The following is a 27,236-nucleotide window of genomic DNA, read 5'->3' as shown; positions in this document are numbered from 1 at the left end:
ACTTGACTAGGGAGAGGACACCATCAAGTCAATAGTTACTAAGTGAAACTTAGAGAGTTGCTGCAAATAAGAGAGAAATTCTTTTCAGGGTTTATTTTTAAAATAAATAATAAATAATTAAATAAAGTACATTTTTTTCGAAAGGCAATGAAATGAATTTGCTAAAGTGGGACATAGGTTGCCATGCATGCAAAAATGACTTTTATATCAGTATATGTGATAGAAAGTTGTTTAAATTGGATAGAAAATGAGAGACTGTAATAGTTTGTTAGTTAAACATCTTGACACACAATAAAAAGTTTAGTGACCTTGATCATTTTAGTCAACACCAAAAGCACAACCATATAAGTACTTTTAGGAATTGTTGGTGGATCCATGATTTTATTTGAGAAAGAATGAATGAGAAGAAAAATATAACAAATAAATTATTTTTAAAAAATAAAAAATAAAAGCTAAATATGTGCAAAATCATTAATTTATGATAAACTTTATCATCCCTTTTTTCATCGTTAAAGTATTTTCTTTGTTACTTTTTTTGTTGATTAAATAAAAATTAAATTTTTTTCTATTTTAAAATGTTTTCCAATTTGCAAATAAATAAGCGTAAAAAAAAAAAAAGCAAAACAAAAAAGAGTGATCTTCCATGAATTTTAACAAAGAAATGAATCTCTCGTGAGGCTAGTAAAAAGACATGAATGTTTCTTTTAGGTTTCAAAAAATTGCATTAACCTTCTATATTATTTAATAATTGTAATGTTCATATTCCTTCCTTTGGATTTTTTCTTGTTAAATATATGTTAAAATTTGCACTTCTGTACATTATTATTTATTTGTAGCCACTAATGACACACCTAATTCTTTTGCTAATTTCAAGAAAAGTATTTAAAATTTTTAAAATCTTAAATTTGTGTCTTTTGACTCGGGGATCATTTTGTATCATTGTCAAAAATTATGAAAATGAAAATTGAAGTGAAAGTAAAAAATAAAAAATACAAATTAAAAATTAACAACTTGTTTGATTAATATTTATAAAATTCAAATAAATTAAAACTTAATTAAAAAAACTCTATTTTTTATATTTAAATCAAATAATAGTCTTAAAAGCTATTATAATTATTTTACTTAATTATTATATTTTTAAAATACACTGTATAATAACAATCTTGTTGTACATGATTATTGAAAAGTATTAAAAATATTTTGTAATTGAATTTTTTATTTATTAATTTTTGAAATTTATATATATTTATTTTAGTTATGATCATTATATTTTAATTAAAAAGTATATATAAAATGAATGATTTGATTGAAAAATAGTTTTATGAATATTAAATTTTTTTGGTTACAAGTTTTTGAAAAAACAATTAAAAATCATAAAATTTAATTTTAATTTTATTATAAACAGTTAAAAATTGATAATAGAAATAAAAATTGATATTATAATTAAATTTATTTTTATAAATTTTTTATGAAAAAATAAAAGTAAAATAGAAAGTAGAAAATAACAAATATCCTAAAAAAAAATTTGGTTGGAGCGAAACCAATTTTAGCGCACGCACCACAGGGTACCGGACCTGGCCCATACAACTCTGTGCGAAGAAGCTTATAACGGGGAGGATCGCATCTGGAATATGAACAGGACGCGTGTGCACTGTGCGAAGCTGAGCGGAGGGAGAGAAAGAGAGGGGAACGTCTGAGTTAGGGTTTTTGAGAATCTGAAAGAATCAAAGGTCAGTGAGCGCGTTCCCTAATCCTCTTCTACATCTTGTTGTTTTGGTTTTTGTCAATTGTGCTAATCGAGTTCTTTTGGATCTCAAAGCGAAGAGTTATTCTGTAGAGGAAAATGGTGATTTTGTTTTCGTATTTAACTTTTGTGTGTGAGAAAGAGGTGTGCTTATTATGTGCAGGCCGCGTGTGTGTGAGAGATAGAGAGAGAGAGGTGAGTACGCGAGAGCTGAGAGCCAAGTGGAGAGAGATTGTGAGTGTTTCTCGCGACCTTAGGGTTTCTTGATTCTTTGTACCGCCTTCTCGATTCCCATGGAGAACAAGCTCGTGGTTAGTTTTTGCCATCCCATTTCGTATTTGTATTAGTTTGGCGTTTCAGTGAATTTTCCCCTTTTTGTTCAATTGGTTCGTCTATGCATTGCAGGTTCTGGGTATCCCTTGGGATGTCGATACGGAAGGATTGAGGGATTACATGAGCAAATTTGGTGAATTGGACGACTGTATTGTGATGAAGGTACTGCTTTTTTGGCATTCTCATCTCCGATGCAGTTGGTATATTTTTGCTGGTTTGCTTGCAATTACCCTGTATAATGTTCTCGATTGATTAATGGGTTCCTTTCCCTCTTTTTTTTTTTGAATTCTTATTCTTGGATAGATTCAATCTTTCTCAGATGCTAACCTAAAAATCTATTTTACTGACTAGCATTGTTGAATATCTTAATGGCTTGCCCCTTCAGCGAAGATTTCTTTTTCCTATTTCATATATGTATGCTTTTGGTAAAACAAGTAGCAGTGGGTGACATGTTTAGTTATACTTCCCTGAACCTGACCCAGGTGCTTGGATGCATAAATGCCTCCCATTTATTGGCTGGGGGTTTTAGCTGTCTACAATTTTCTTTCTTCCTTTCTGTTTTGGATAATTAAGAGAAGAGAATAAATTTAGTGAAGGGGACAAGATGACATCATATAAAAAGAAACCCCAGAAAGAAAAAAGAGCCCTTCCAACTTGTCTATATCGCCAAAGAATAATGCCATGAGGAGAAAAGCAATTGTGCTCCACCGAGGATTGAGAGAGAGAGATAGCAAGATTCTTAAAAATTCTCACATTGTGCTCCATCCATATGCACCAAATTGCTACTCAGAAAGCATGCCTCTGTAGAATCACAGCTATTCTTGCATTGTGATTGATCCAAATGAACCAAATTGCCACAAACAAAGCATGTCTACAAAGAAACGCTCCTACATCTCTTCTACCCTGATCTTTTGCTAGAGAATAGAGGTTGCTCTGGATGTAGCAAGAAACATAATAATGCAGCTAAAGGTTTTCACTCATTTGGCTACTGCTTTAGCAAAAACCCATTTGTTAGGGAAAAGTGGTAGTAAGCTTCCTTAGTAAGAACTACATACCATTACCAAACAAAACTTGTAACTTTGGGGGTTACATTAAATTTATAGTCCTGGATGCAGTTGGCCTGAAAAAAGGCTTAGAAATGGAAGAACAATTTGTAGAGCACTGAGGTTTGAAACTATTTTAACCAACTCAAGGGAAGAATGAAAAGACTATAGGGCCCAAAGCCATCCCTTTATCGTTCTGCTTTGGAAGAATACAATTGGAAACTTCAATCAATAGTTATTCCATCAGGGGAGGAGAAAATTTGAGCTAGGAAAAAGGTTTAAACTTGGTTTCAAAGTTTTGCAGTAGATTCTTGTCACCTTGCTTAAAAGATTATTTCAGAAAGGCATTTGTGAGGCATGGGGTAAAAGTCTTGAGGTGTGTTTTGAAGCGCGAGACTCACCTAAAGGAGTCTTTTGAGGTGAGTGCCTTTGGCTAAAAGGCATGTATTTAATTCCTTTTGAGCTAAGGAGTACACATTTTAGGATTATTTTATTTGTAATCATAAAAATACAAGGGTTAAAATGTAAAAAATATGATGACATGATCCCAAGCTCTCTCTCACCGTAGTCTTACTTTCTGACTGCCTTTGTTAATTCAGCAATGACATGTACCTTATTTCTCTCTCTGTCTGGTCTAGCATCGCAAATCAAACTCTTCCTTTCTGTCTCTCTTCACCATGATCATGAATTGATCGACAGTCTTGGTGTCTCACAACATGTTGAGGCTCGAACTGAACTGATTAACTATCTTTATGCCTCACAACAGATCAAGGCTTGAACTCTTTCTCTTTGGTGATCTGTTTTGTCTGTCTAGTTAGAACTATTCTTTGTTCCTTAAACAAACCACAAGTATAAGGCGAGGTTCTGTAATTTTGAATCTGATCTGGCTCAATTGAGCATCCTTCATTTTATTACCTTTTTTTTTTTGGGCCCTCCTTTTCCTCTCTAACTGATTCATATGTTTTTTTGTGCATCAAATTTGCTTGGTACACTTAGTGAAGCATATAGTTGGAAGCCTTGTTAATTGAGGTGTTCTAGACTATCAAGAGTGCTGTATTCAACATGTTTTAAGGGAACTTGTGCTTGTGGTTGAGCCAAGATCATGAAATAAATACAAAGACTGAATAATGACTATATTTGATTATTTAGTTCTATTAATTTGTAATATTATGGTTTATGAGCCTATGATTATGTTATGCGAGCTTTATTTGAGTTGTAAGTTTAAAATTAAAAAATATATTTATTGATATTTATTTAAATAATCTATTTTTTTCCTTTATTTAAGTGTATATAAGTTTATATATATTTTAAATAAAGAATTAAATTTCTAAAAGGCTTACAACACAATGCCTCGCCTTTTTAAAACATTGTCTTAAATTGTTCAACTCTTAACACTTTGATGCTTAACAACAAAAAAGCCTCTAGCGTGCACTTGACACTGGTTGTGCATTGTAAAATGTGTTGAATTTTTCTTTTTTATAAATAATTTGGACGCACTTCTCACGTGTATAATACATGACAAGACATTATTAAAAAAATTGTTTTGGGGGGTTGGTGTGGGGTGGGGTTGTAATATTATTAGAATTTGAGAATTCATTGTATTTTTAGAAAAATATATTTTTCTGAAATTAAGTGAACTTTTGCCTTGTATTGATCAATGGCCTGAGATATTTGTTACGCAAGAATGAAATTAGATGGAATGGAATCAAATTTAGCACTTGATATTTGCATATTCCTAATTGAAGTTTTCACTCTATTCTATTTCTTTCCCATTATTTTATGCCCAAATGTGATATATGAGTTCTTATTTTTCTTTCCTTGCTCTTGCCTTTTAGGAGTGCAATGTAATAATGGTGGATAATTTTTTTCTTTTTGATGACCATAGAAGTGGCAATTATGGTTTCATTCGGTGTTTTAAAAGGCGTTCTTGAGGCACGCCTCTTGATGCGTTTTGGGCCTAAAACGCCCTAAGGCGTTAGTGGAAATGCGTAAATCCTAGAAGGTGTACGCCTCAGGGGAAAAGGCGTATGCCTCAGGTGTAAAGTCTTGCCTTTTTACGCCTCAAATGCCAAGGCGTACGCCTTTCGAGATTCTTGATTTATAACTTAAAATAAACAGGGCAGAACCTAAAATATATCGAAAGCCCTGTCCTACCTCTCTCCCACGAAGCTTCCTCTGTTCTGCTCCCTCGACGAAGCCTCCAGCGAGTCTTCTCCTCGACGATAGCCTCTGCTCTCTCTCCGATGATTCCTCCAGTTCCTCCTCTCTCTCCAACGACTCGACGACTGCTTCCAACGATTCCTCCAAGCTTCTCGTTTCTCTCTGACAAGTCGACGTTCCCTTCCAAACTCTGATCTTCCTCCGTCGACTCCTTTTGATGTATTTTTTCCCTTCGATGAACCCTTCGGAGTTGTCGTCTCTCTGCAGCGGCTCTCTGCAGCCTCTCTCCGCGACCCTCTCACCCTCTCATGCTCTCTACCATTGTGTTGGCTGCCGCTGGCTTTGAAATTAGAATCTTGAGACATTTTTAATTTGGCTTTTTCTTATGGCTCATGCTTATTTTTTTAATATATATTGTTTGTGTTTGTTAGTTAAAACTTAAAATTGGCCTATATGATATTTAAAAATTATGCTTTAATATTTTTCTCTATTATTTTAAAAATTTTCACATTTTTTTAATATATATAAATTGATTTTATTTATTTATTATTTTAAAAAATATAGTCTCAAAATGCTCACGCCTCGCCTCGCAGAGGTTAAAACACCTCGCCTTGCGCCTTCCCCTTTTAAAACACCGGTTTTACTGTTAATTTGTTATTTGGAATATGACTTTTGATGTTAAAAAGATGTAACTTTTTGGATAGAAGTTATGAAATTATGTGATGCAAATTCAATTATGCTTGGATGTTATTTTTTAAAACTATATTTAGATAAAGATGTGTTATGGCGTAATTGTATATAAAAAATTAATTAATCTTGTTGTCCTTGCTGAGCCATGTATTGATTTTTTAAGATATAACATGTCAATTTGTTCAATTATGTCCATGTAAGTGTGCCATAGCTGTTCAATTTGCAAGAGCCAACTATTGTGGGATAGGGATTTGTTCAAGTCTTAACACAGTAAAATACTCGAACTTTACTGGACTCGAAAATGTTAAGCTTGAAACTCGACTCAAATTCCATCATTTTTGTAATTGTTAAACTTGAAATTGACTTGCCTACAAGTTCATAAAACTCGAGCTCGATTTGATTAAGCTCACTCGACTATAAATTAATACTAAATACTTATATAAATGTATATAATGTGCATATTATATTAAATTTATTTATAAAATATATTATATCATGTATATAATATAAAAATAATAAAATTTAAAAATTGATTAGGCTCGAAACTCAACTCAAGTAATATTACCGAGCTTGAACTCGACTCATTAATATACTTGAGTAGCTCGAATAAGACTTGAACTCGAGTAGAATTGAGTTGAGTTGAGTTAGGGTCGAGTCGAGTCCGAGTAGTTCATGAGTAGACTTGTACCCTTATTGTCAGATAGAGTTTTGATGGGACACATCAGTCACCAGTTGTGGACCCCAAGTGGGGTGTGGTAGAGAGAGATATAGTTGGTTTGGGGAGTATGTCTTGTACTGAGCGTGTCTTGTGTCTCTTAACTTCTAACCTTCATTATAATATACAATCTTGTTTTTGTATTCCAGTTTGGCATCTGCCAGTTGGATTGTCCATGTCTTCTAGAAAATTTTAAATATCGACTTTATGTGTGGGACTTCTATTTTTTATTTGAAGGGATATTTATTTCTGCATTCCACTTTGTTTTTGTGATTAGGAGCGATCCACTGGTCGATCTCGTGGTTTTGGATACGTAACATTTGCATCAGTTGAGGATGCTAAGGTACTTGCAGATTTAGATATTTTTGTAGCACAAATGTTGCTGTTTTGTAGTGTACCATGTTCAGCTTTTCATTGCGTTGATTTTTTGGATTTTGATAGATAGAAATATGATCTATTAGGCATTGAACGTGTTGTATTGTGAATTTGTAAATCCTATTTGATTGCACCTGTTTTTGAATATTGTTTTGGCTACAGAAAGCATTAGCTAGCGAGCATGTCCTTGGCAACAGAGTGCTGGAAGTAAAAGTAGCAACACCAAAGGTCGTTTCATTTATTCAAATCAAGACATATTACACTTCATATAACCTGTATTTTGGGAAATTCTTTTTATGCTCTATCTAACTCTGTGTTATCTACTTATAAGAGGTTTGTGCATCTGTTCTGTCAACATTTGTTTAAAAGTAATATTTGTATTCTTTTTCCAGGAAGAAATGAGGGCACCTGCAAAGAAAGTGACCAGGATATTTGTGGCTAGGATCCCACCCTCTGTGACAGAAGCTGCATTTCGAAGGTGATCGTTTACTGTGGGTTGTTATTTCTTAATAATGAAATTTCGTTTATCCACATCTATGAATGAAAATGGTGGTTTGTGATTTTCATCTTGCAGCTATTTTGAGACCTATGGTGATATCACAGATTTGTACATGCCAAAGGTACTCTATTTCTCTTTGCCATGTTCTCTATTCCTCTTTAAATTACACAACACGACTGGATATAGGTGTTTGCACGTGCGTGTCAGTGCATGCATGTGCGCACATGCAGTTTTTGGAATTTTTTGGACTCTGGATTGGGAGGGTATCTCATCCTCCTCTCTTTGTAATTCTCTCTCCTATATGTTAATGAATTTTTTTTCTGTAAAAAAATCACTTGATTGACTGTTCTCATGCTCTTTGTTTGTTAATGTTCTATAGGATCCAAGCACAAAAGGGCACCGTGGAATTGGCTTTATCACTTTCACCAGTGCAGGTCTGACCACCCTATATTGTCTTGTCAATCCATTGTAAATATGTTGCTCAATGTAGGTAATTTTCTTTTGATGATTCTTTGCTTATTTTTCGATGAGTTGTTTTCTTTACTACAGTTGCTTTTCGTGATCATTTGCCCTATTTATGCAGAGGGGGAGTAAGTGTATTCTGAGATGGGGATTGTGATGTTATAGAGGTGTGGTGAGGTGCTGCACAACTTTAGATGTAAACGTAAAAGAAAAGGTTCCAATGATATATTGGAGGATTGTGGAGGGCATAAAGTTCCCAGTTTCACCTCCACATCTGGAGAGGCTACATATTGTATTTAATTTTTATAATTACTTAAAAACACAAAATGACATTTATTGTCATCATTATTTCACGTGACTGTGTGATGCAAGACAAGTAAAGGGAATACTGGGAAAGAGAGAATAATGGAGAGAGAGGGAAGGAATAGAAGGGAAGGGAAGAAGAAGGAAGAAGGGAGAGGAAGAAGGAAAAAAGGAGAAACTGAACGTAGAGAGATGGGGGGAAGAGAGCACAGTGCTGTATTCAAATTGATAAAAAAAAAAATGTCTCAAACATACAACTACCAAGTATTTGTAGTTTTGTACCCTATAATTAACTAAAACGCATAACTACAAAGTAACCTCAACGTAAAAGAAAATTAAACACAAAATTTAATTCATGCATGTCATCCTAAGTCAACACTCAAAATTAGTATGACAAACTGGTGGTCTAAATGATAAAGCTGTCATCTGTTACTCTCACTGCCTCATCCCCCTAATGGAATTTTAGAGATTTTAAATGCTATAAGTTTTATTTTCTTTCATGTTTCAGGACAGGGAGTGTACTCAAGATCCTTAATATTTTGAAGGATGAAATTTGGTGAATTTTAAGCTTTTTGTTTATCATCTTTTTCTGTGTTTTTATTTTTTTGTTGTCTTGTCATTCTTTTGTTTTTTTGGACAGAGTATTAAGTTGTTTAAAGTTCGCTTGGCATGAATATTGAACAGAATTAGCTTTTGTTTCCATTTTTTATTTGGTGACTTGCTTTTAGCTTTTAGTATGTAACGTTCTAAGTGCAAAGAAATCATGTACAATTGAAGAACAACTTTTCTTATAGAGCAGAACTAAGAAACAACTTCTATTGGTTTGAATTGATACTTAAATCCTAATAGGATTGTTGATTTTTAGTGAATTTAGTATACTGTAAAGCTTCTGACATGATCTGTTTTGAATGTTAAAATATTAATTTTAAGAGAATCAATAATTTTGGAAACTGCAATTTATGCATGCAGCTGATAAATTAATGATTTGTGTTCTGGATTAAGATTGAAGAAAAATAAATGCTTAATATGTCATTGAAAAAAGGTTATTATTATATTCAATTTTCTAATGTAAGATTAGTACAAAAAACTACTTATATCACTGAATAGATAGCTTGCTATGGTATTTCATTTAGGAGATAAGTTTATTGATTGAGTACTAGTATTTTTAATCTATTTCTACTGCTAGCATTGTTATTGGTGCTCCTGCTGCTACTCATTGTTGTAGTAGCTTTTTATTTTTTTATTTTTTTTATTTTTTTAGCTGGAGGTTAAAAGTCCAAGCCACATTGCATGTGGCCTCACAAGAGAGATCCTACACAATCACCAGGTGTTTGCAAATTAATACCTATTGGGCTCTCTATTTGGTTGTCTAAACCAGTGCTGCCTATGAAGGCTTGGATATGGATATTGTGCATGATACTGCGATATGGAAATTCTTAAAATTTTGAGATATAATGCAGCCGGAATAAGTTAACATATTATTTTTACATTTATACTTCAATATTCTTGCATCCTCTATCTAAAACACATATAACAAGTATCACAAAGCATTGATAGTATATTAAACAAGTAGAACATAAGGATTTAAGGATGGTATGTTTCCTTCATCAAACATTGTGTTGATTTTGTTAATTATTTAGTATTTGTAATTAGAATATTTTTCACATAAATAAGGATGCCTTGCGAATATTTTTGGTTCCCAATAAGTGGCAAAGGTGAGCTGGAGCCACGGATCTGTAATTCTATGAGTTGAACAAAATGAAGGATGTTGTCTGCAATTCTGCATTCTTCAAACATTTCTTCCATTTTTTGTTTTCACATCCTTTTGTTTTTTCATGGTTCTTACCCCAAGTACACATCATTTGAAGAGTCCAATCTTTATCATGAAACCTAAGGGGCCATTTGGTCATTGTCAAAAGTTATGAAAATGAAAGCAACTACGAAAATGAAAACTGAAAACCAAACCCAAATGCGATGGGCAAACAGCCCAATCCTTTGAACATGCTACAGACCCAGATGGCAAACGGACAAATTGTGGTGTCAAACCTTCCTGTGGATGTGAGCACTTAAAGGAAATTTGGGAACTTAAGAAATTAGAAAACAATTAACCTCAGAGCTGCTTTTTTTGAGAATTCAATGGTAGGTCCTTTTAATACCAAAATTGACGTATTGCATTGTGTATGCAAGGGGTATTATTTCCTTCTGTACTAGCTTAGTGGTATTAGATTAGAGTACAGTTTTTTTTTTTTGATAGATAGAATATAGTCAATATCAGAGAAATGTCTGCGGCGCCTTTGTTGATTGGTTCTATGCTCACTTTTCATAGTTTGTTCATAAGTTGTTGCCCTGTGCTAGATTTGTGTGCTTCTGCTTGGGTTTGACACCCTACATACCGTGTTTTCATTTGGAATATTAGAAATTTGACTAAGTTATATAACCAAGATGGAGTTCTGATGGCCCAAGCTATTGTTTACTTTATTTGGTTGTATGTCTGACATTGGATTAATTGTTTTGTCTACATAATACAGAATCTGTGGACCACTTGATGGCTGAAACTCATGAGTTGGGAGGTTCTACCATAGTAGTTGACCGAGCAACACCCAAGGCAATTTACTTGACAATTAACCTCTCTACTTTTGATTATACTTCATTTTTTATCTAGCAACTTAAAGACGTATTTCTCTCAGTAAAATTTCCTTTTTCTGTAAAAACAGGTTGTAATCTTTTAGGTTACAATGTAATTTCAGTTACAGTTTTTAATATCAGACCTGGAGTATATGTTTAATTAAGTTACTCAATTATTTGGTGGGTTATGGGTACAGTTCCTAATACATTTTTTTGTTATTAAATATTATTTTTAATTTTTCTTTAATTTTGCATATTTTCAGCAGGAGGATGACTTCCGGCCAGTCAGCAGAATGTCACAAGGGGGATATGGTGCATACAATGCTTATATTAGTGCAGCAACCAGATATGCAGCATTGGGTGCCCCAACCTTATATGACCAACCAAGTGTAGTTTATGGAAGTAAGTTTTAAGAAAAGCATGCTTTTGCAGTTTCCAAGCATGTTGTAATTGTTAATACCCTGTTTACTTAGGAGGGGAATCCATTCGAGGGATGGGAAAAAAGATTTTTGTTGGAAGGCTTCCTCAGGAGGCAAGTGCTGAAGATCTTCGCCAGTATTTCGGTAGATTCGGTCGTATTTTAGATGTTTATGTTCCTAAGGTAAGACTCAGATAGAGCAAGACTTTTTTGGATATACGAGATAAGTGGCATAAAAAAAAACTAATGCTGCTATGCTCATTTGAGGCAGGATCCTAAAAGAACAGGCCACAGGGGATTTGGTTTTGTGACCTTTGCTGAAGATGGTGTAGCAGATCGTGTATCTCGAAGGTCTCATGAGATTTGTGGACAGCAGGTATTGCATGAATGACCATAAACTTGCTTACTCATTTCTATATGATACAATGTCAATTTCTCTGCATTTAATTGTCTATAATGAATGACATAAGATGCATAATAGGCTCCTTTGTATGGTGTATGCAAGATGACAATTCAAAAAAGAAAAAAAAATAATAACGAAATCAATGAACTAGATCTTCATATTGCTAGGTGTTAATAAGGTTAGCTCTTGAAACTTTTTCTTGAATATATCTTCTATAGTTTTCTTCACCTTGATAAATTCCACCTTGCTCATCAATTTGAATGCTTAAGAAGCTGAAAAAGAGCAACTGGTGGTATGCTCCTTCAACTCAGTCATTTAATGTTTACTTTTATTCTTAATTTGAAGGTATGCATCTCCTTTCCAGAAGGTGCATTACTTGCTGTACTTTGATTGTAGATGACTTTTGAAGTTTGAAATATAGTTCCATTCACAATCATAATTATTGAAATTGATTTAAATCAGCTATTAAATGTTCATAGCAGAGTAAGGAGACAAATTGCCAACCACAAGCACTGGTTTGGTGGGATGATTGGGAAAGATCTTTGGTGTTAAATTTGATTTTAATGTAAATTACTGGATCCCAGCCTCCTATATGGTTTACAAAGACAAGCCTATGAGGGCCAACTTCTTTGGTGATGTTGCTGCTTCTTTGGTTGCTGTGACTAATGCGGAATTGGAAGGACAGAGAGGTCTTTTCTGTTTGATCTTTGGTGGTTAATGACGAGGATCTTGACAGCATTCTTAATCAAACTTGCTGATCAGATTTGGTTTTAGGCTGGGTATGATCACACTTCTAGTGCTGATGGAAAAGTATTCAACTTGGGACTGGATAATGGTTTTGTGCTCTCTGATTTTTCTGGAAAGTGCTTGTTCTTCTTAATATTGAGTGCGAAATAACTCATTGGGTACTGTGTCAATTAATTTCATTTTGCCTGAACCATGTGGATTGGATAGAGCCATAGAGGCTCTATGGTTTTGCTTTTGAAGTTGGGTGGAGGTTAATCTATAAGCTTTCCAGGGTGTAGAGGTCTATGGATGGTGGATACTTTTCCTAAGCTTGAAGAAGATCTCTTGCCTCAAGCAAGAGAATCAACAGAGGCCGGAGGGTTGAGGCAATGAGGGACTGGTTTAGTTGTGTGGGGATTATGGGTCAGGAAAAGTTTGAGATGGAATCAGTGTGAGTCAGATACTTCCATTAGGGTCGTAGTGTGCTTCATATCCTCCAAGAAAAGACTCTTTAACGCCTGCTGGCGAATTAGGATCTGTAATAAGTGAGATCTTCTTGGGAACTGATAGGGTAAGCTTCTTGTTGCATCATGATTTAATAGAGGTGTGGAGATTCCCTAATGCTTTTTGAAATTCTAGTTCAAATTTGAATTTTAAATATCCAGGGTTAAAATGATTTGGTATTATTGTGCTGGGCTTATGTTTAATGGTCCTCAAGAAAGGTGCTTTAAAAACTATAAATGAGCCATTAAAATTGCAAAACCTGATGGGCCTTAAATATAAGTATCCTTTATGGGCAGAACTAGATACACGGGGTGGTTTGGGCTCATTAATTGACCTATCCCGAAAGGAAGCTGGAAAGATCTAGAAGGTTTCTTCTTGGTTCTGAACTGCAACATGAACCTCAATAGCCTGTGGGGTATCAAATTGGGAGGGATTGGATGAGGAAACCAGAATCCATCCAGGACTTTGCTGAACTTGGAGATTGATGCCATAGCTCCGGATCGAAAGGTATAAACATATCATGGAGAGCTAGTGTTTGAAGGTTTGATGCATGGGTTTGGGTTAGCTATGTAGGCATAGTTTTAAAAATCTATGCATAACGGCTGTTATGACGTTATGTAATGGTATCTGTGGCTTCTGAGATCATTACTGGGTGATATATTGCAGGTCCTTCAATTCGCAACTGTAATGGCTTATGTGCCGTTACGGGCATTATGAACAATTATGGGCCATTATAGTGCTAGACTAGTTATGAGTGACTAAAAAGGTTTTTGAGTCATTTTCTTGGATTTTCCCTTATTTTTTCCTTTTAGAGTCCATTTGGATCAAGGATTTTGCTTGGGGAAAGCAAAGCCAAGGATAATAAGGTGGAAACTCATTTTCTATTGTATTTTCCTTCTAAAAGTGAATCCAATTCTATTATTTGGGTTGAGAGAAGTATATTAATCAAGTGAAACTAAAAAAGGAAAAAGATTCTATAATTAGTAATCAGATGATTCATGAATTGCCCATTCAAAACCAATTTGTGGATTGGACAAAGTATCTACTGACAGGAAAAAAAAAAAGAAAAAGAAAGATTTGACCGATAGAACAAACACAATAAGAAATCAAATAAAAATAATTACGAAAGACAAGATATTTAATACGACTAGAACTAAAAGTTGGTTTGAATATAATTAAAAATTAGAAAAAAAATAAAATATTCACAATGAGTAAAATCAAAATTTTGTTCATCTATTTGGTATTTTTTTTATTTTTTATTTTCTCTCCCACTTTCCTTGATAACTGAACATGAAAATGTGGATTCCTTAATATTTCCCTTTTCTTTTCTTGATGTTTTCTCAGTTCCAAATGGGACATTATTGAAGCTTAGAAACACAATTTTAAGTTGGTTTATTTAGTTCGTGATTTTTTATATTAAAAAAAAACATTTTTGGGTTTATTTTCCTTGACATATAGTATGCAGTTCTGTAATAACTACTGCTCAAATAACCCCAAATTTTTATCTTACTAAATTTTTCCCCTTGACTTTCTTACAACTAGTTTTGAAGACTAAATACGTTCTATTGTCTACATTTTTGTTCTTGGTTATCACTTGAGCATACTATATTTTATTTTTTTGGATGAAAATAATTCTATTAAAGACTAAGTAACTAAAAGAGTACTAAAGATGGTATTCTATATTTTATATTTCTTTATGTTTATGATTTCTTAGTTTGAATTTCACCTATAGTGTAAAGTAGGGAAAAATAGCAAATGCATGCTTCTTCTTGCCCATAGCAGCTAAAGAAACCAAGATGACATCCAATACTTGTACTAGATGTTATATTTAAAGTGATTAAAATTTACTAAAGATCATTTAAGGGGAAGTTGTGAACATCTTTCTCTAATATCGAACTGAAATGTTCGTTGGTAGGAAGTAATAGGAGAGGATGGGGACATTGAGTGGGAGGTCTCCTTGGTCTTTCTAAATCTGCACTAGTTGGCATTCACAATGAAGGGATGGTGGGAGAGCACTAATAGTTTCTAGAATTGGGGAAGACTTAATAAAAGCATTTTACCCGTTCCACAGCAGACAGAGGGTTCTTTTGATTCAATCCAATGGCAAAGAGTGTAAATGATGGAAGTTGTCAGCATTGCCCCACTAACTAGAGGGTGAGAGAGATAATCGAATTCCCCCAAGAGCTCCTCGAAGGTTGGGGTTAGAGGTAGTGAATGTGTTTTCTCAAGAGATTAGTGTGAAGGTGTCTACTTGGCCCTAGTAGAGGAAGAAGAGAAGAGCTGAGAGAAAATTGCAGAAGTTGAGTTTTTCTTTTAACTTTGGGGGTAAGAAGGTTATATAGGGGGTGTTCCTTTGTTTTATGAAGATCCTTAATCAGAACTTGACATGAGGGATCTTGGGGATGTCAATGAACGTCTGGATGTCTAAGATATAAATTTGTGAGTTCCCCCAATTATTTTTTGGTTACAACACTAAATTTTAGGGGGCAGTAGGTGTCTTTTTAGGTGTATTTGGGGCGTGTGCTCTTAAGGATTGGGAACACATTCTTTCTTGAGCTTTTGGGGGCCAAATAATGGCATGGGATACTGCATGTGCTTGTAAGGGTTTTTACTCTCTTGGTCAGTTTAGAGGTTTTCGGTATGGGTCATGGATGGGCTTCTTCGGTTTACGATCCTTTTAGGCATGGCTTAGGTCTTTGTTTTGTGAAGAACCTTTTTCTTTTGTGCTTATAGCTTTTATCATCCTAGTTGGGTTTGGGTCGGGACTTTAATGCTGTTAGATTTTGGTTAAGAAATTAGTAGGTTTTTGGTTTGCTTCTAGCATACAGTGTTTTGATACTTCTATTAGGGAGTGCAATCTTCAAGATTTTTCATTACCTAATGCTGTTTTTGGTTGGCCAGGATGCCCATTCTCTTACTAGTTAGTTAGTTGGATTTTAGTATTGTAAGTGGTGGGATGCCTTCCCTCACTTTTCTTAGGTGATTATTGTTTGGCTCGGTTCACATCATATTCCCATTATTTTGGATTCTTCTAGTGTCAATGAGGTCTCACTACATTCCATAAAAAACAAATGGTTTTTTCATCCTTCTTTTCTATCTTTTATAGATATTGCGTGTCGGGGAATGGTTTGGATTTATGAAGAGGTTAAAAATGGTGGAATAAAGAAGTCTTTGTCGACATAAAAATGAAGGCTAGTTTGTTTAGAGAACATTTATTCGGAAGAGGTGGGTAGTAATTGAAGGACTCTTCTCATGGAAGGGTTTTGCTTTATTGTTGAAAGAAGAAATGAGTGGGATGCAAAACGTTAAATTCAAATGAGCTAGGGAGGGGTTTGTAGTACTAGATCGTTTCATAGAATGGTTGATGGCAAACATAGGATGAGTGTGAGTAAAGAATTGGAATCCAAGGGTGAGCTGGTTAGGGATCATTGCCATTTTAGAAGAAATTACTAGGTTCTTTGGGTACCTATATAAGGAGGAGAATCCTTGTTGGCCAATGAATGAGGGGCTGGATTGGTGCCCAATTCTGGATGATTTGTCTAGGTGGTTAGAGAGACCTTGTGGGGAGGAAATTAAGCATGCTGTTTTTAGTATGTATTGGGAGAATGCCTTTGGTGTGGACGGGTTTAACTTAGCTTTTTCCCAAAATTGTTGGGATGTGGTTGGTTGACTTGGTAAAGGTGTTTCATGAGTTCCTTGTTGACATGGTGATCCCCAAGGGTTCAAATTCGACTTTTGTCACCTTAGTTCATAAGGAAGATGAAGGATGTTGGGAGGTGTAAGAAATAAGTTTTGATTTTTAAGCTAGACTTTGAGAAGGGGTAGGATAAGGTTAGTTGGTAGTTCTTGGATAGGATCTTATAAATGAAGCCCATGGAAATTCATCTCGTAGGTAAATTCTTTCTTCTTCTTTTGTATAAAGTATAAAGTTGGAGATGGGTGCAAGGTTTAGTTTTGGAAGGATATTTGGTTTGCATTTTTATTGCTTTTCCTTCCATTTTCCATCATTCTTTGTGCCTTGGTGTCCCTATTTTTTTTCTTGTTTTATATGGCTCTGTGGTTTCTTGGGGTTTTCAATTGTAAAGCACAATCTTATTAATTGGGAGCTTGAGGATTCTCTGTCGAGGTTGCTTGATTCTTTTCATTATTCCCATAGTAGGGATGTTAGGATTTGATGTTTGGGTGATCCAGGTATCTTTTCATTATTTCCTTTCGCCAATGGTTTGTGGTGGCTAAAGTTCCTGTACAGATAAAGGCATTTGTGTGATTTTTTCACAGTAATGAGCATTGTGCTCATATATTCTTGCATTGCCAAGTTGTGTAGGGTTTTATGGAGTAAGCGTTTTGGTTTCTTCGGAGAATGTTGGGGGAATCCTTACACTTTGGACGCTTTTTGATGGTTGATTTTAGTGGTTTTAGATGGCGTAAAAGCAAGAATCTTGTGGTGATGTTCTATTTTTACCTTCATTTGGGTTAATTGGTAAGAGAAAAAATACTTGGTTTGTCAAGCTTGTTTATCTTTTGTGGAGTTGATTTGGGACAAAATTGTGTGTGTGTGTGTGTTTTTTTTTTTTGTGTTTATGTGAAGCATTCTTTAGCTTTTTGCGACATTCGATGTGTTCACTGGCTATTTATTCTTGGTCTTGTTCATCTTGTATTTATTATTTTTTTTTTGAAGGAATCCTCATCCTCTGTACATTTTCCTTAATAAACTCTTTTTTCTCTATTTCAAGAGTGGATTGTGGTACACATTTGGGCCACCCTCCACCCCTGCGCCGGGGGTGGGGGGGTTGGTGTTGGATTGAAGGAGATCTCATAAGTGTTGCTTATTGATGAAAGCATCTTGAGTGTTGTTGTGAATATGGTGAAGATGATAAGCTTACCTATAGAAAAGAACTGTAATAAGGGTGTTTGGGTAGGTAATAGCCCCATATGAGTGAGGAAACAATGTTGGTTTCATTTAGAACCAAGCATATTGAGATTCTATGTGGTGCAATGTCATTGCCAGGAGGTTTCACATATTCTTCATGATTGGATGTGTGGTTCATAATGGGAAGGAAGGCGCTTTAAATTCCTGTTCAAATGTTAAGAGTTTGATAATTCCCAAACCTCAAGAAACTAGGGCAAAAAAGCAAGAAGAGAAGTGTAGTGCGAAGCAGGCTAAGCTGAATAAACATCTTCATATTCCTGGGGAGGGGTTTGGGTTGTAAGTAAAGAATTTATTTATTTATCTTTTTTGGTGGCATATGGAAGTGAGGCAGCCAACTTTAGGATTGTCCATAGGCTCGATAGAGTAGGTTAAGAATTTTTTGGCGAAATGAACTGAGGTTCAACATGCTATGGATCTGTTTGGGTATTTTTTTCTTCAGCCTAATTCACTAGTCTTCTGCATAAATTATCAGAGGGAATTGCCACAATCATTTAAGTTGCCAAAAAGGATTCATGTAGCCTGACCCCACCTCATGGGGCTTAAAGCTTGGTTTCGTTGTTCACTAGCTCAGCACATAAATTTTACAGAATATGCTAAACTTGAAAGAGAAGTGTGTGGATTCTTGAAGAGAGGTTTCATACATACACAAATGCCTGCCCATATGCAGACACGTCCTATTGACTTTTAAGAAAGATGGAAGTTGGAGGAGATGTGCATTGGTAGACAAGCTCTAAATAAGATCACTATCAGATATTACTTTCCCATCCTACATCCTGATGATATGCTTGTTATGTTCTGTGAATTGAACATATCCTCGAAGATTGATTTCCATAGCAACTAGTTTATATTAGTGCAGGTGATGAGTTGAACACAACTTCTAAAACGAAGGATGGACTGGTTATACTATTTGATTCATCATTGCCCAAAGCATTTTAATGTGGGTAATGGCTCAAGCTTTGTCCTTTTATTGGTCAATTTCTCATTATGTATGTGAATGACACTGATGCGCAGTAAAACAAAGGACATATCAATCACCTGCGACGATTGATTGTGTTTTCTGTCAGTGAAATTCTACATCTGCCTGAAGAAGTGTTCTTCCAAGTGACCTAATGCTCTCTTCCTTGGCTTTCTTGCGACTTTTTACGGTGTTGAGATAGATCCAAAATCTTCCATGGCAATTATTCACTTGTCAATCCCCAAGAACAAACACGAGGGAGGAGTTTTCGTGGACTGGTCACATTTGACTACAAATTTACTTATATTCAACATAGTACTGGTTCCAATTGACGGAGGACAGTTTACTTGGTCATGGGTGACTAAGGCTTGTGTTTTATAGCTTCCGAATTTCTCCAAGGTATTTAAGGTTTCTTGTGAGGCATCTTTACGCGGGCATTAGTGTTCTTTACCAAGCAGGGCACCTGATTGTGTATTTTTTTGTGATAAATTACTTGGAGATAAGCGGTGGTCTTCTGCCTATGATAAGGAGTTAATGCTATGGTGTGAACTGTTCATAGTTGGTGCTCTTGTTGGCTTTACAAGGAATTCATTCTCTATTTAAATTACGAAGCCTTGAAGTGCTTGAAGTCTCAATGAAAGCTAAACAGTAGACACATTATGTATGGTGTTTATTTTGAAGAATTTAATTTTGGGCCAAATTATTGTTGGAATAGAAAATAAGGCAGCAAATGCCTTGAGTTCCTTTGGAGTAAAACGTGGGCCTTCAGCAATTGAAGCAGGATTATTGATTAGATTGAGATTTTGGCATTATTTATGCTGAAAATTAAGCAGGCCATACATGTAGTCATCTTCCTTTCATTGTTCATGAAGGGAATCTCTTGGAAGGGAATCATTTTATTTTCCAAATCGGTCTTTAATGGAGCAAGTGGTCTAGGAATTGCATTCAGATGGTATCACTTGACATTTGGGTGTGCCGAAAGGATTGCCATGGTTGAAGAGCATTTTAGTTGTTGTTCGCAAAGCAAGACGTGGCTAAGATTATTAGACTTATTAGTTGGGTGGATCTTAGTCCACTTTTGTCATGGGTCTATAGAAGAGAATTAGAGGACATATTTTTTTTTCTTTTGCAATTGATTGGTTCTATATGATCTGTCTTTTTATGATTTGTTTCTAAGTCCTTTGATGCTGTCCATATTGCTAGATTGTTCATTTTTCTTGTAATTTATCAGTTCTATAAAATATGCTTTTTTATTCATTGTTTTAAGGCCTTTGAAGTTGTTCATATTTCTAAGTTGTTCTTCAAGGAAATGGTTCTCCTCCATCGCCTTCTGGATACTATTATTTTTAATTATTAAGATAGGAAATTTATGAGTTACTTCTAGAGGAATTTGTGGAACATAATGATGCAGCGCTTCATTATCAAGTTTGTGCTACCCTCAAATTAATGGGAAAATAGGAGTGGTGCACCATAGAGGGTGATTTACTCAGCGGTTTGATGGGAAATCATGCAACTGATTGGGATTAGGTTTTACCAATGGCTGATTCAAAAATAATAGATTAATTGATATGTCAATGGGAAAACATCCATTTGAGACTATTCTTGGAATTCAACCTTGCAAGCATGTTGCTTTGACTCCATTACTGCTAGAGTTGAGAGCAAATGCTCACATTCCATATCAGGGATATATTGAGATGTGCTGGAAAATACCTATTTTGATCCTTCTTTTTAGTCCTAATCTGATTTGCAGTTTTTTTTTTTTGGAGTTTAGTTCCTTTATTAAGTGCATTTTAGGTCTTTATTTACTTATATTTCTATAGGTTTTTATAATTTTTAGTCAATTTTGTATTATCAGGATTACTTTAGTTTCAGTGGTCGAGATTGATTATGTTAGGTTATACCACCAAGAGATATGTATAAACTTTGTACTGATTTTCTCTGGAATTATTGAATAAAGAATTATCTGTTTGTTGTAAATCGTCAAGCTTTAGAAAAATAAGAGACTTTCGTATTGTAGGAATGATTCTAGAACCCTATTAGTGTGATGTTTTAATAGTTTTGTGCCTTCTTGGTTCTTATCCTTGTTATTTTGATTGGTCGACTCCAAACTGGAATCGAATCACAAATTTTCTACCCCTAATTTCACCTGTTCCCAGTTTTCTTCACAAACTTTTCCCTGCTCATCTTGTCTCACATGTTAATCATAAGTTCAACAGCTACTTTTAATCTGAATATTTGTCTTCAAGTGCACTGAAGATTTAGAGGTTGTGTGAAGTGCCCTGCTATTTTAGGGGTTTGACTATTGCCTCTAGTTTCTTTAAAATGCTGATGTAACCTCGAAATTTGTGACAATTCACTTTTTTTTTTTTCATATATATATATATATATATAAAATAGGACCTGGACTTTTGAGGAAAGGTTGTTCCTCTTATTGGATGGTCATATAACATGATTTTGGAGGAAGTTATTGCTTGCTGAAATGGAGTGAATGAATTTAGTCAGCATGGTTTGATTGTTGGACCTCTCTTGTGCCTTTTGAGAGTTATATTCTTAATGTTGTTGCTTGGTTTGGCTGCCATTGTAGTAATTATTGGCTTTCGCAGTTGGAACATCGTGTGTGTGTGTGTTTAAACAATATTTTGTAAATTCTTTTATTGCATTCACTTGGACCTGCTTTGATGTTAATGTTTTAAATGTGTCCAATTTTGTAAATGCATATTTATTTATTTAATGGAACTGTACGTAACTACATATACAATTGTCTAAAAATGTCCAAAAATATTGTAGAGCCACCTTAGGGTGCAAATGACCCCTGGGCCAGGCTGTCTTCACTGTAGGGGTGAGCATAATTCAGTTTAACTGAATTAACCGACCAAATTCGGTTGGTTCGGTTCGGTTAATTTTTAATTTGGTTTGGTTTGGTTTTGTTTTATAATTTGGTAAATTTGGTTATTCGATTTTCAGTTCGATTATGGAGAAAGTGAATTTCGATTAACCGATTTAACTGAATTATGTAATTAATTAACAATTAAATATAAATTATATAATTTAGGGTTCCCACAATTCCCTAAATCCATAAAATTCCCAAATTATGTAATTAATTAATAATTAAATATAAATTTTCAAGTTGAATTTTGAAAGCATACAAATTATACAATCATATTTTTTTTTTCCATAATTAATTATAATTTGATTCAGTTAACCGAATTAACCGAAAATTCGGTTCGGTTGGGTACGGTTCAGTTAAGGAATGTAATTTGGTCGGCTTGGTTATAATGGGCAGTTAATTGAAAAAATTCAGTTAATTCGGCTAATTGGCCGAACCAACCAATTGCACACCCCTAGTCTGCAGCCTGTGATCTTGGCCTGGCAAATAGACAGACCAGTTCACTTGCTGTGGGTTTGTAGTGCTGTGATGAGCCAGGTTCTACAGGCCCACGTAAGTGCTGGGTCAAGCTTGATCAAGATAATTTGGGTTTAGTGTGAAAATAATTTTGTTAATTATGTAATTATGCAGCACATTTATTCTAACCAGTTTTATATGTATTTTATGTTTTTAGGCTAGGCCCAGCTTCTTAAAATTGTCTTACAGCTGGGCTTGGTCCAATCATGTTAGGGCTTAGGTTGTTTTAGGATTTCCCTGTATAATTTGTTCATACACATTGCCCACCCACTTTTGTGAGGTTCATTTACTCTGTGATGTAGATTGAGATGCTTTCCCTTGTATCAATTTGCTGCTTGTGAAATAAGGCCTCTTCCAATAATGCACAACGGAATAATAATATTGTTGTAAAGGATCAAACATACACTTGCAACAATATAAATGGTGAATACAGAATACTTTCACAACTATAGCAATATAAAGAAAGCAATAGTAAGAACAACGACATCAGGAATTACGTGGTTTGGCAAAGCCTACATCCACGGGAGCAATCGGCAAGAGATTTCACTATGAAAATCAAAGATACACACTCAATGATCTTCTCTCCTTCTCTCACCCTCTCTCTTTCTCTTACATGTAAAAATATGCTCAGAAGAACATATATAACAATCCCTCGGAAGCTTCCCTCCGAATCCCCAACCATCACAATGTTCACTTTCAAAATTCAAATTCTTTCTCGCAGCCCAGATGCACTCGTCGACGAGTCCCTGGATTCTTGAGATTTTCCTGCTCTCGGTATCTCCTCGTCGACGAGTGAGGCACACTTGTCAACGAGTCCCTGCTGCAGAACACCAAAACTTCAGCCATATGTTTTTCTTCCTTTGTTTATGAACTCCTCTAAGTATAAGAGCCACACACATATACAACAGCTAGTATGAACCCCCCCTTTTCTTATTCAACATGCTAAGAAACCTGCATGCCGCAGCCTCGCAGGAATTTGTGAACCAGAATATTATTTCTGTAGGAATTTAGGTGGCCAAAGAAGGATTCTAGGAATCTGTGAACCTGAATGTATCCACACCTGATTTGACTCCCTGATGTAGGCAGAGTTAGTCTTCCCTGAATAGCCAGCAATTTGTACAATTCTGAACCTATCAGATCTTGTCAGACTCGAATGATTCAAACCCTTCATACGTCGCAGCCTCATTGGGATTTGTGAACCAGAATATCCTTCCTGAAGGAATTAAAGTGACTAAAGAAGGATTCTTGGAATTTTGTGAATGTATATCCACACCTCATTTGTCTCTGTTGTAAGTGGAGTAAGTCTCCCTGAATAGCCAGAAGTTTGTACAGATTATCTTTAGGTATTGGTGATGAACTGAACCAACAGTGAGGATTTAGAGGGATTAAAGACATGGGAACAAAACTTGGTTTCTCAATTCCTTGAATTATTGTGATGAGTTGGATACATTGGGCATTGGCATGTACAGTAGGTGAGAGCATGTTGAGGGTAGTGTCACATATGAAGTGTTCATAAGTTTTTTTTGCGGGGGGGGGGGGGGGGGGGGGGGGTGGGGTCCTTATTCTGCCACTTCCTGGGCTTACGGTGCTGCATCTTCTTCCCTCTCATTCTTCTTGATGGAGACTAATTTCTTTAAACTGGATTGACACAAGTACCTAGGTGATCTGAATTTGTTGCTTTTACTTAAGTCTGTATTATTCAGATTCAGTTTCTACTAGAGGATCAGTAAACAACCAAACGATTGTCGAGTCTATCAGTTCACTCCCAAATCCAGTAAATCAATCAATTCACTTAATGCTGAACCTATTAGATCTATTTAGACTTGACTGGTTCAAGACACCTCCACCCCCCCTCTAAAAAAATCTTCTCCTTTACCGGCCTATTAATAACAAAATGGATTTTTCCAATGTATAAAATAAAAATTCCAAGGGCTTCTGCTACTATAACTTTCCTGACCACAATTTTTTTATTTTTTCTAGGTATTTCACCTCAAAATAATAAATTGTATTAATATTTGGTATCAAAAACATATAATATATATAAATGGACAAGGAAATAGTGGGTTCCCATCAATTTGGGATCCAATTTGAGATTTTCCTTCGGAGGGATTGAGAAGGAATTGGAATGTAATGATATCGAGTCATACAGAAGAGAAGGTTCTCTATTGATTCAAACACTGTACCTATGGGATAGGGATAGAGGAAGATGGCATCCTGAAAACTTCCGGGTAGAAATATGGCTTTCAAATTAAGTTCCGAATTAGTGGATGCTGCCAAAGGGAGTGGTGATGCCATACGCAAAAAGTAATCGCAAAGTCCTAGCTTTTCAATATAAAGTGAATTATTTAGGTCTCGAATTTCTAGTCCAATCTATTTTGGTAGTTCAACCATGGAATTTTTGTGTTTCTGTATTTCTGGAATATGAGTGTGTGACATGTTTGTTAGAATTGATTCTATTGATTTACTATAGACATAACTTGGAATCATTTTTTCTTGAGCTGTATGAGGAGAAAACTTCCTATACGCTTCTAGGGGGGTATTGGGAGATTCTATTGATTTACTATATACATAAGTTGGAATCATTTTTTCTTGAGCTGTATGAGGAGAAAACTTCCTATACGCTTCTAGGGGGGTATTGCTCATCTATTCCAATGAGCCATCTTTCAAATTGTTGCAATTGATGTTCAATCCCCCACAAAAACTTTATTCTTTTTTTTTTGTAAACATGATTTTTTTTTTCTTCCATTTTTTCTTCACCTGAAAAAGGGAGAAAACGCAACTTTAAGCCTTCTGCTGCCCCACAAAACCGATCTTCACTTTTGGAGGAGTATGGTTGTCTCCCATTGAGATGAAGGGGAATAAAACTGGTCTGTTAAGGTGGTACTCACATTTCACTTTTGTTATGTAAATTGTCGTTTTCCTAGTTAGCTTGTTCACTTAATCATCAGTTTTTTGAAGTTATTATTGTTTTCCTGTTTAATAAGATTGTGCATGAAATATATATATTTTTTATTGATAAAATTTAAATGTATTTTATTACTTTCTTTGTTGCATGTATTTGGGTATATGCATGTCATTTGGAATCAATTTTTTAAATTGCTCACAATTTGATTCTCGATTCACAATTCCTAAAATTGGGACTTGATTCTATGCTTGATTTGTTATTGGGGGAAGATATTACTTGTGAGCAACTATCAAAGAAATTATTCTCGTCTTCAGCTCTCACGTCTTCAAGGTGATTGAGACACCAAACAGAGAGGCCATTTTCTGTAATGTTTTGGCAGGATGCAGAGTGATCTTGGTTCTTCCTTTTCTCTTTGATTGTCAGTTAAAGGAGCAATATAGCAGTCTTCACCATTCCTTGTCTGCATTTTATATTTATATTTGTATTTTTATTTACCTGGTATGCGGCTAAAAGCAGTTCAACTATCTGAGAGTCCTGCTCTGGAAAGCCCTGTCTGAACATTGTTAGCTTTGAAGTTGACTCTTTGCATGCTTTTGTTGATGTTTTTGGCAAGCTTATCTGGAACTTATATGTGGAAGTTATGGAACATAAATCTACTTACATAAATGGGTAATGACATGTTTAATCCTCAACTGGCTGTGCAGGTTGCTATAGATTCGGCTACACCCCTTGACGATGCTGGTGCCAGTGGGAGTTTTGCCATGGATGGTGCTGAAGCATTTGGGGGTTATGGTCCTCTGCGTACATATGGCAGGATGTATGGAAGCCTTGATTTTGATGATGTGAGTATTTAATGTTGATTGTTATTAATTGTTCAAACTTTGCAGTCATTTTGTGTTAGCTTTTGTAAGATGTGTTGATGATCTTACAAAATAGCTCCCTTCCTGTGCTTACATTTCCATATCCAATGAAAGAAAATTTTTAACTGGGTTCGAAATGTAACATATGCGTCTTGCTACCTGTTGGATGACATGCAATTTCTGTTCTGCAGTGGGGCTATGGAATAAGCAGTACTGGTGGTGGAGGAATGAGCAGCGGGAGGCCTTCAAGAGCAGATTGGCGATATAGGCCATACTAGAGATGAAGAGTTACAGGCGTGGAATGTGTGGCACTGGCCTTGTATCTTGTTGGTGCTAGCAAAATGCACCCTGCTAGTTGGTTATTGAAAATTCTAAATTATAAGGATAAGATTGATGATTGCAGACATTGTATTTGAGTTTTATATGCAGTCACTTTGTAGTTTCTTGACTGGGTTTTCCATCTGAATCCGAAGAGATTCGTAACTTAACAATATCAATACTGACTTTTGGGTAATAACATGCATTGATCGAATGACTACATTCTCTTGTACGAGTCTAGCGACGCACAATGCATGTGTTTTAGACTCATGATGTACATAATCAAATATCAATTTCTCTTGGTCAATCACTTAATACATAAAATTAATTGTCATGTAAAAGGTGAAATGAAAATAATAAAAAAAGCATTAGTCAAACAAACAGTATATTCTGATATGTCGGTAGCAAAATAGTCATATTTACCTCTTAACTATTTGTTGTTCATATAACCAGTTCAAAGATTAATCTAAATTTTAAAGCGGTGAGATAAATAGATGTCAACTAATCTATAAATTTCAGGACTCCTACACTTGTCTTTATATGATTATAGGATTAAGGACCTTACCAATTATGCATGGGAAGTTTAAAAGATATCTTCAGACAAAAGAAATCTCTTTAATAATATTTTTATATTTGGTTTTCAAGAAAAATAAATAAAATAAATATATATATATATATATATATATATATATATATCCAACTATTGAACAAAATTTTGATTTTGTATAGCATTAGCATTTTTAGTCATATTTGAATCAATTTTCATTTTTAATAACATCTAATATCGAAAGAAATTATAATAAAAAATAATTTTTTTTCTTATTTTCTTTTTCCAAACATTCAAACAAACCCTTAACGATATTGA

At 34.9% G+C, this 27,236-nt stretch overlaps 1 protein-coding gene across 2 annotated transcripts; it reads left to right on the top strand.

Annotated features, from left to right (window-relative positions):
• Window positions 1–1,527: 1,527 nt before the first annotated feature.
• On the top strand, window positions 1,528–26,591 carry LOC131160600 (uncharacterized). 2 transcript variants are annotated; one of them, XM_058116434.1, is made up of 14 exons: window positions 1,528–1,730; window positions 1,908–2,055; window positions 2,150–2,239; window positions 6,963–7,028; window positions 7,223–7,288; window positions 7,453–7,538; window positions 7,635–7,680; window positions 7,939–7,993; window positions 10,853–10,929; window positions 11,216–11,351; window positions 11,423–11,550; window positions 11,639–11,743; window positions 25,898–26,035; window positions 26,245–26,591. In XM_058116434.1, exons 2-14 carry the CDS (start codon window positions 2,038–2,040, stop codon window positions 26,329–26,331), a joined length of 1,098 nt encoding a protein of 365 aa, XP_057972417.1. In that variant the 5' UTR covers window positions 1,528–1,730; window positions 1,908–2,037; the 3' UTR covers window positions 26,332–26,591. The 2 variants fall into 2 exon arrangements, with proteins under 2 accessions (XP_057972417.1, XP_057972416.1); XM_058116433.1 differs by having other exon boundaries at window positions 11,213–11,351.
• The last annotated feature ends 645 nt before the right edge of the window (window positions 26,592–27,236 follow it).

The sequence above is a fragment of the Malania oleifera genome, chromosome 7 (assembly GCF_029873635.1).
Source record: "Malania oleifera isolate guangnan ecotype guangnan chromosome 7, ASM2987363v1, whole genome shotgun sequence".
NCBI classification, from domain to species: Eukaryota; Viridiplantae; Streptophyta; class Magnoliopsida; order Santalales; family Ximeniaceae; genus Malania; species Malania oleifera.
Note: the sequence above shows the minus strand (reverse complement) of the source record. Positions and strands in the feature narration are given on the sequence as shown.

What these genes read in the sequence shown, in the direction of transcription:
- LOC131160600 (XM_058116433.1), top strand. An exon ending in CATCAGTTGAGGATGCTAAG is followed by an intron (nt 7,029 to 7,222) that starts GTACTTGCAGAT and finishes TTTTGGCTACAG; the next exon opens with AAAGCATTAGCTAGCGAGCA. An exon ending in GAAGCCTTGATTTTGATGAT is followed by an intron (nt 26,036 to 26,244) that starts GTGAGTATTTAA and finishes TCTGTTCTGCAG; the next exon opens with TGGGGCTATGGAATAAGCAG.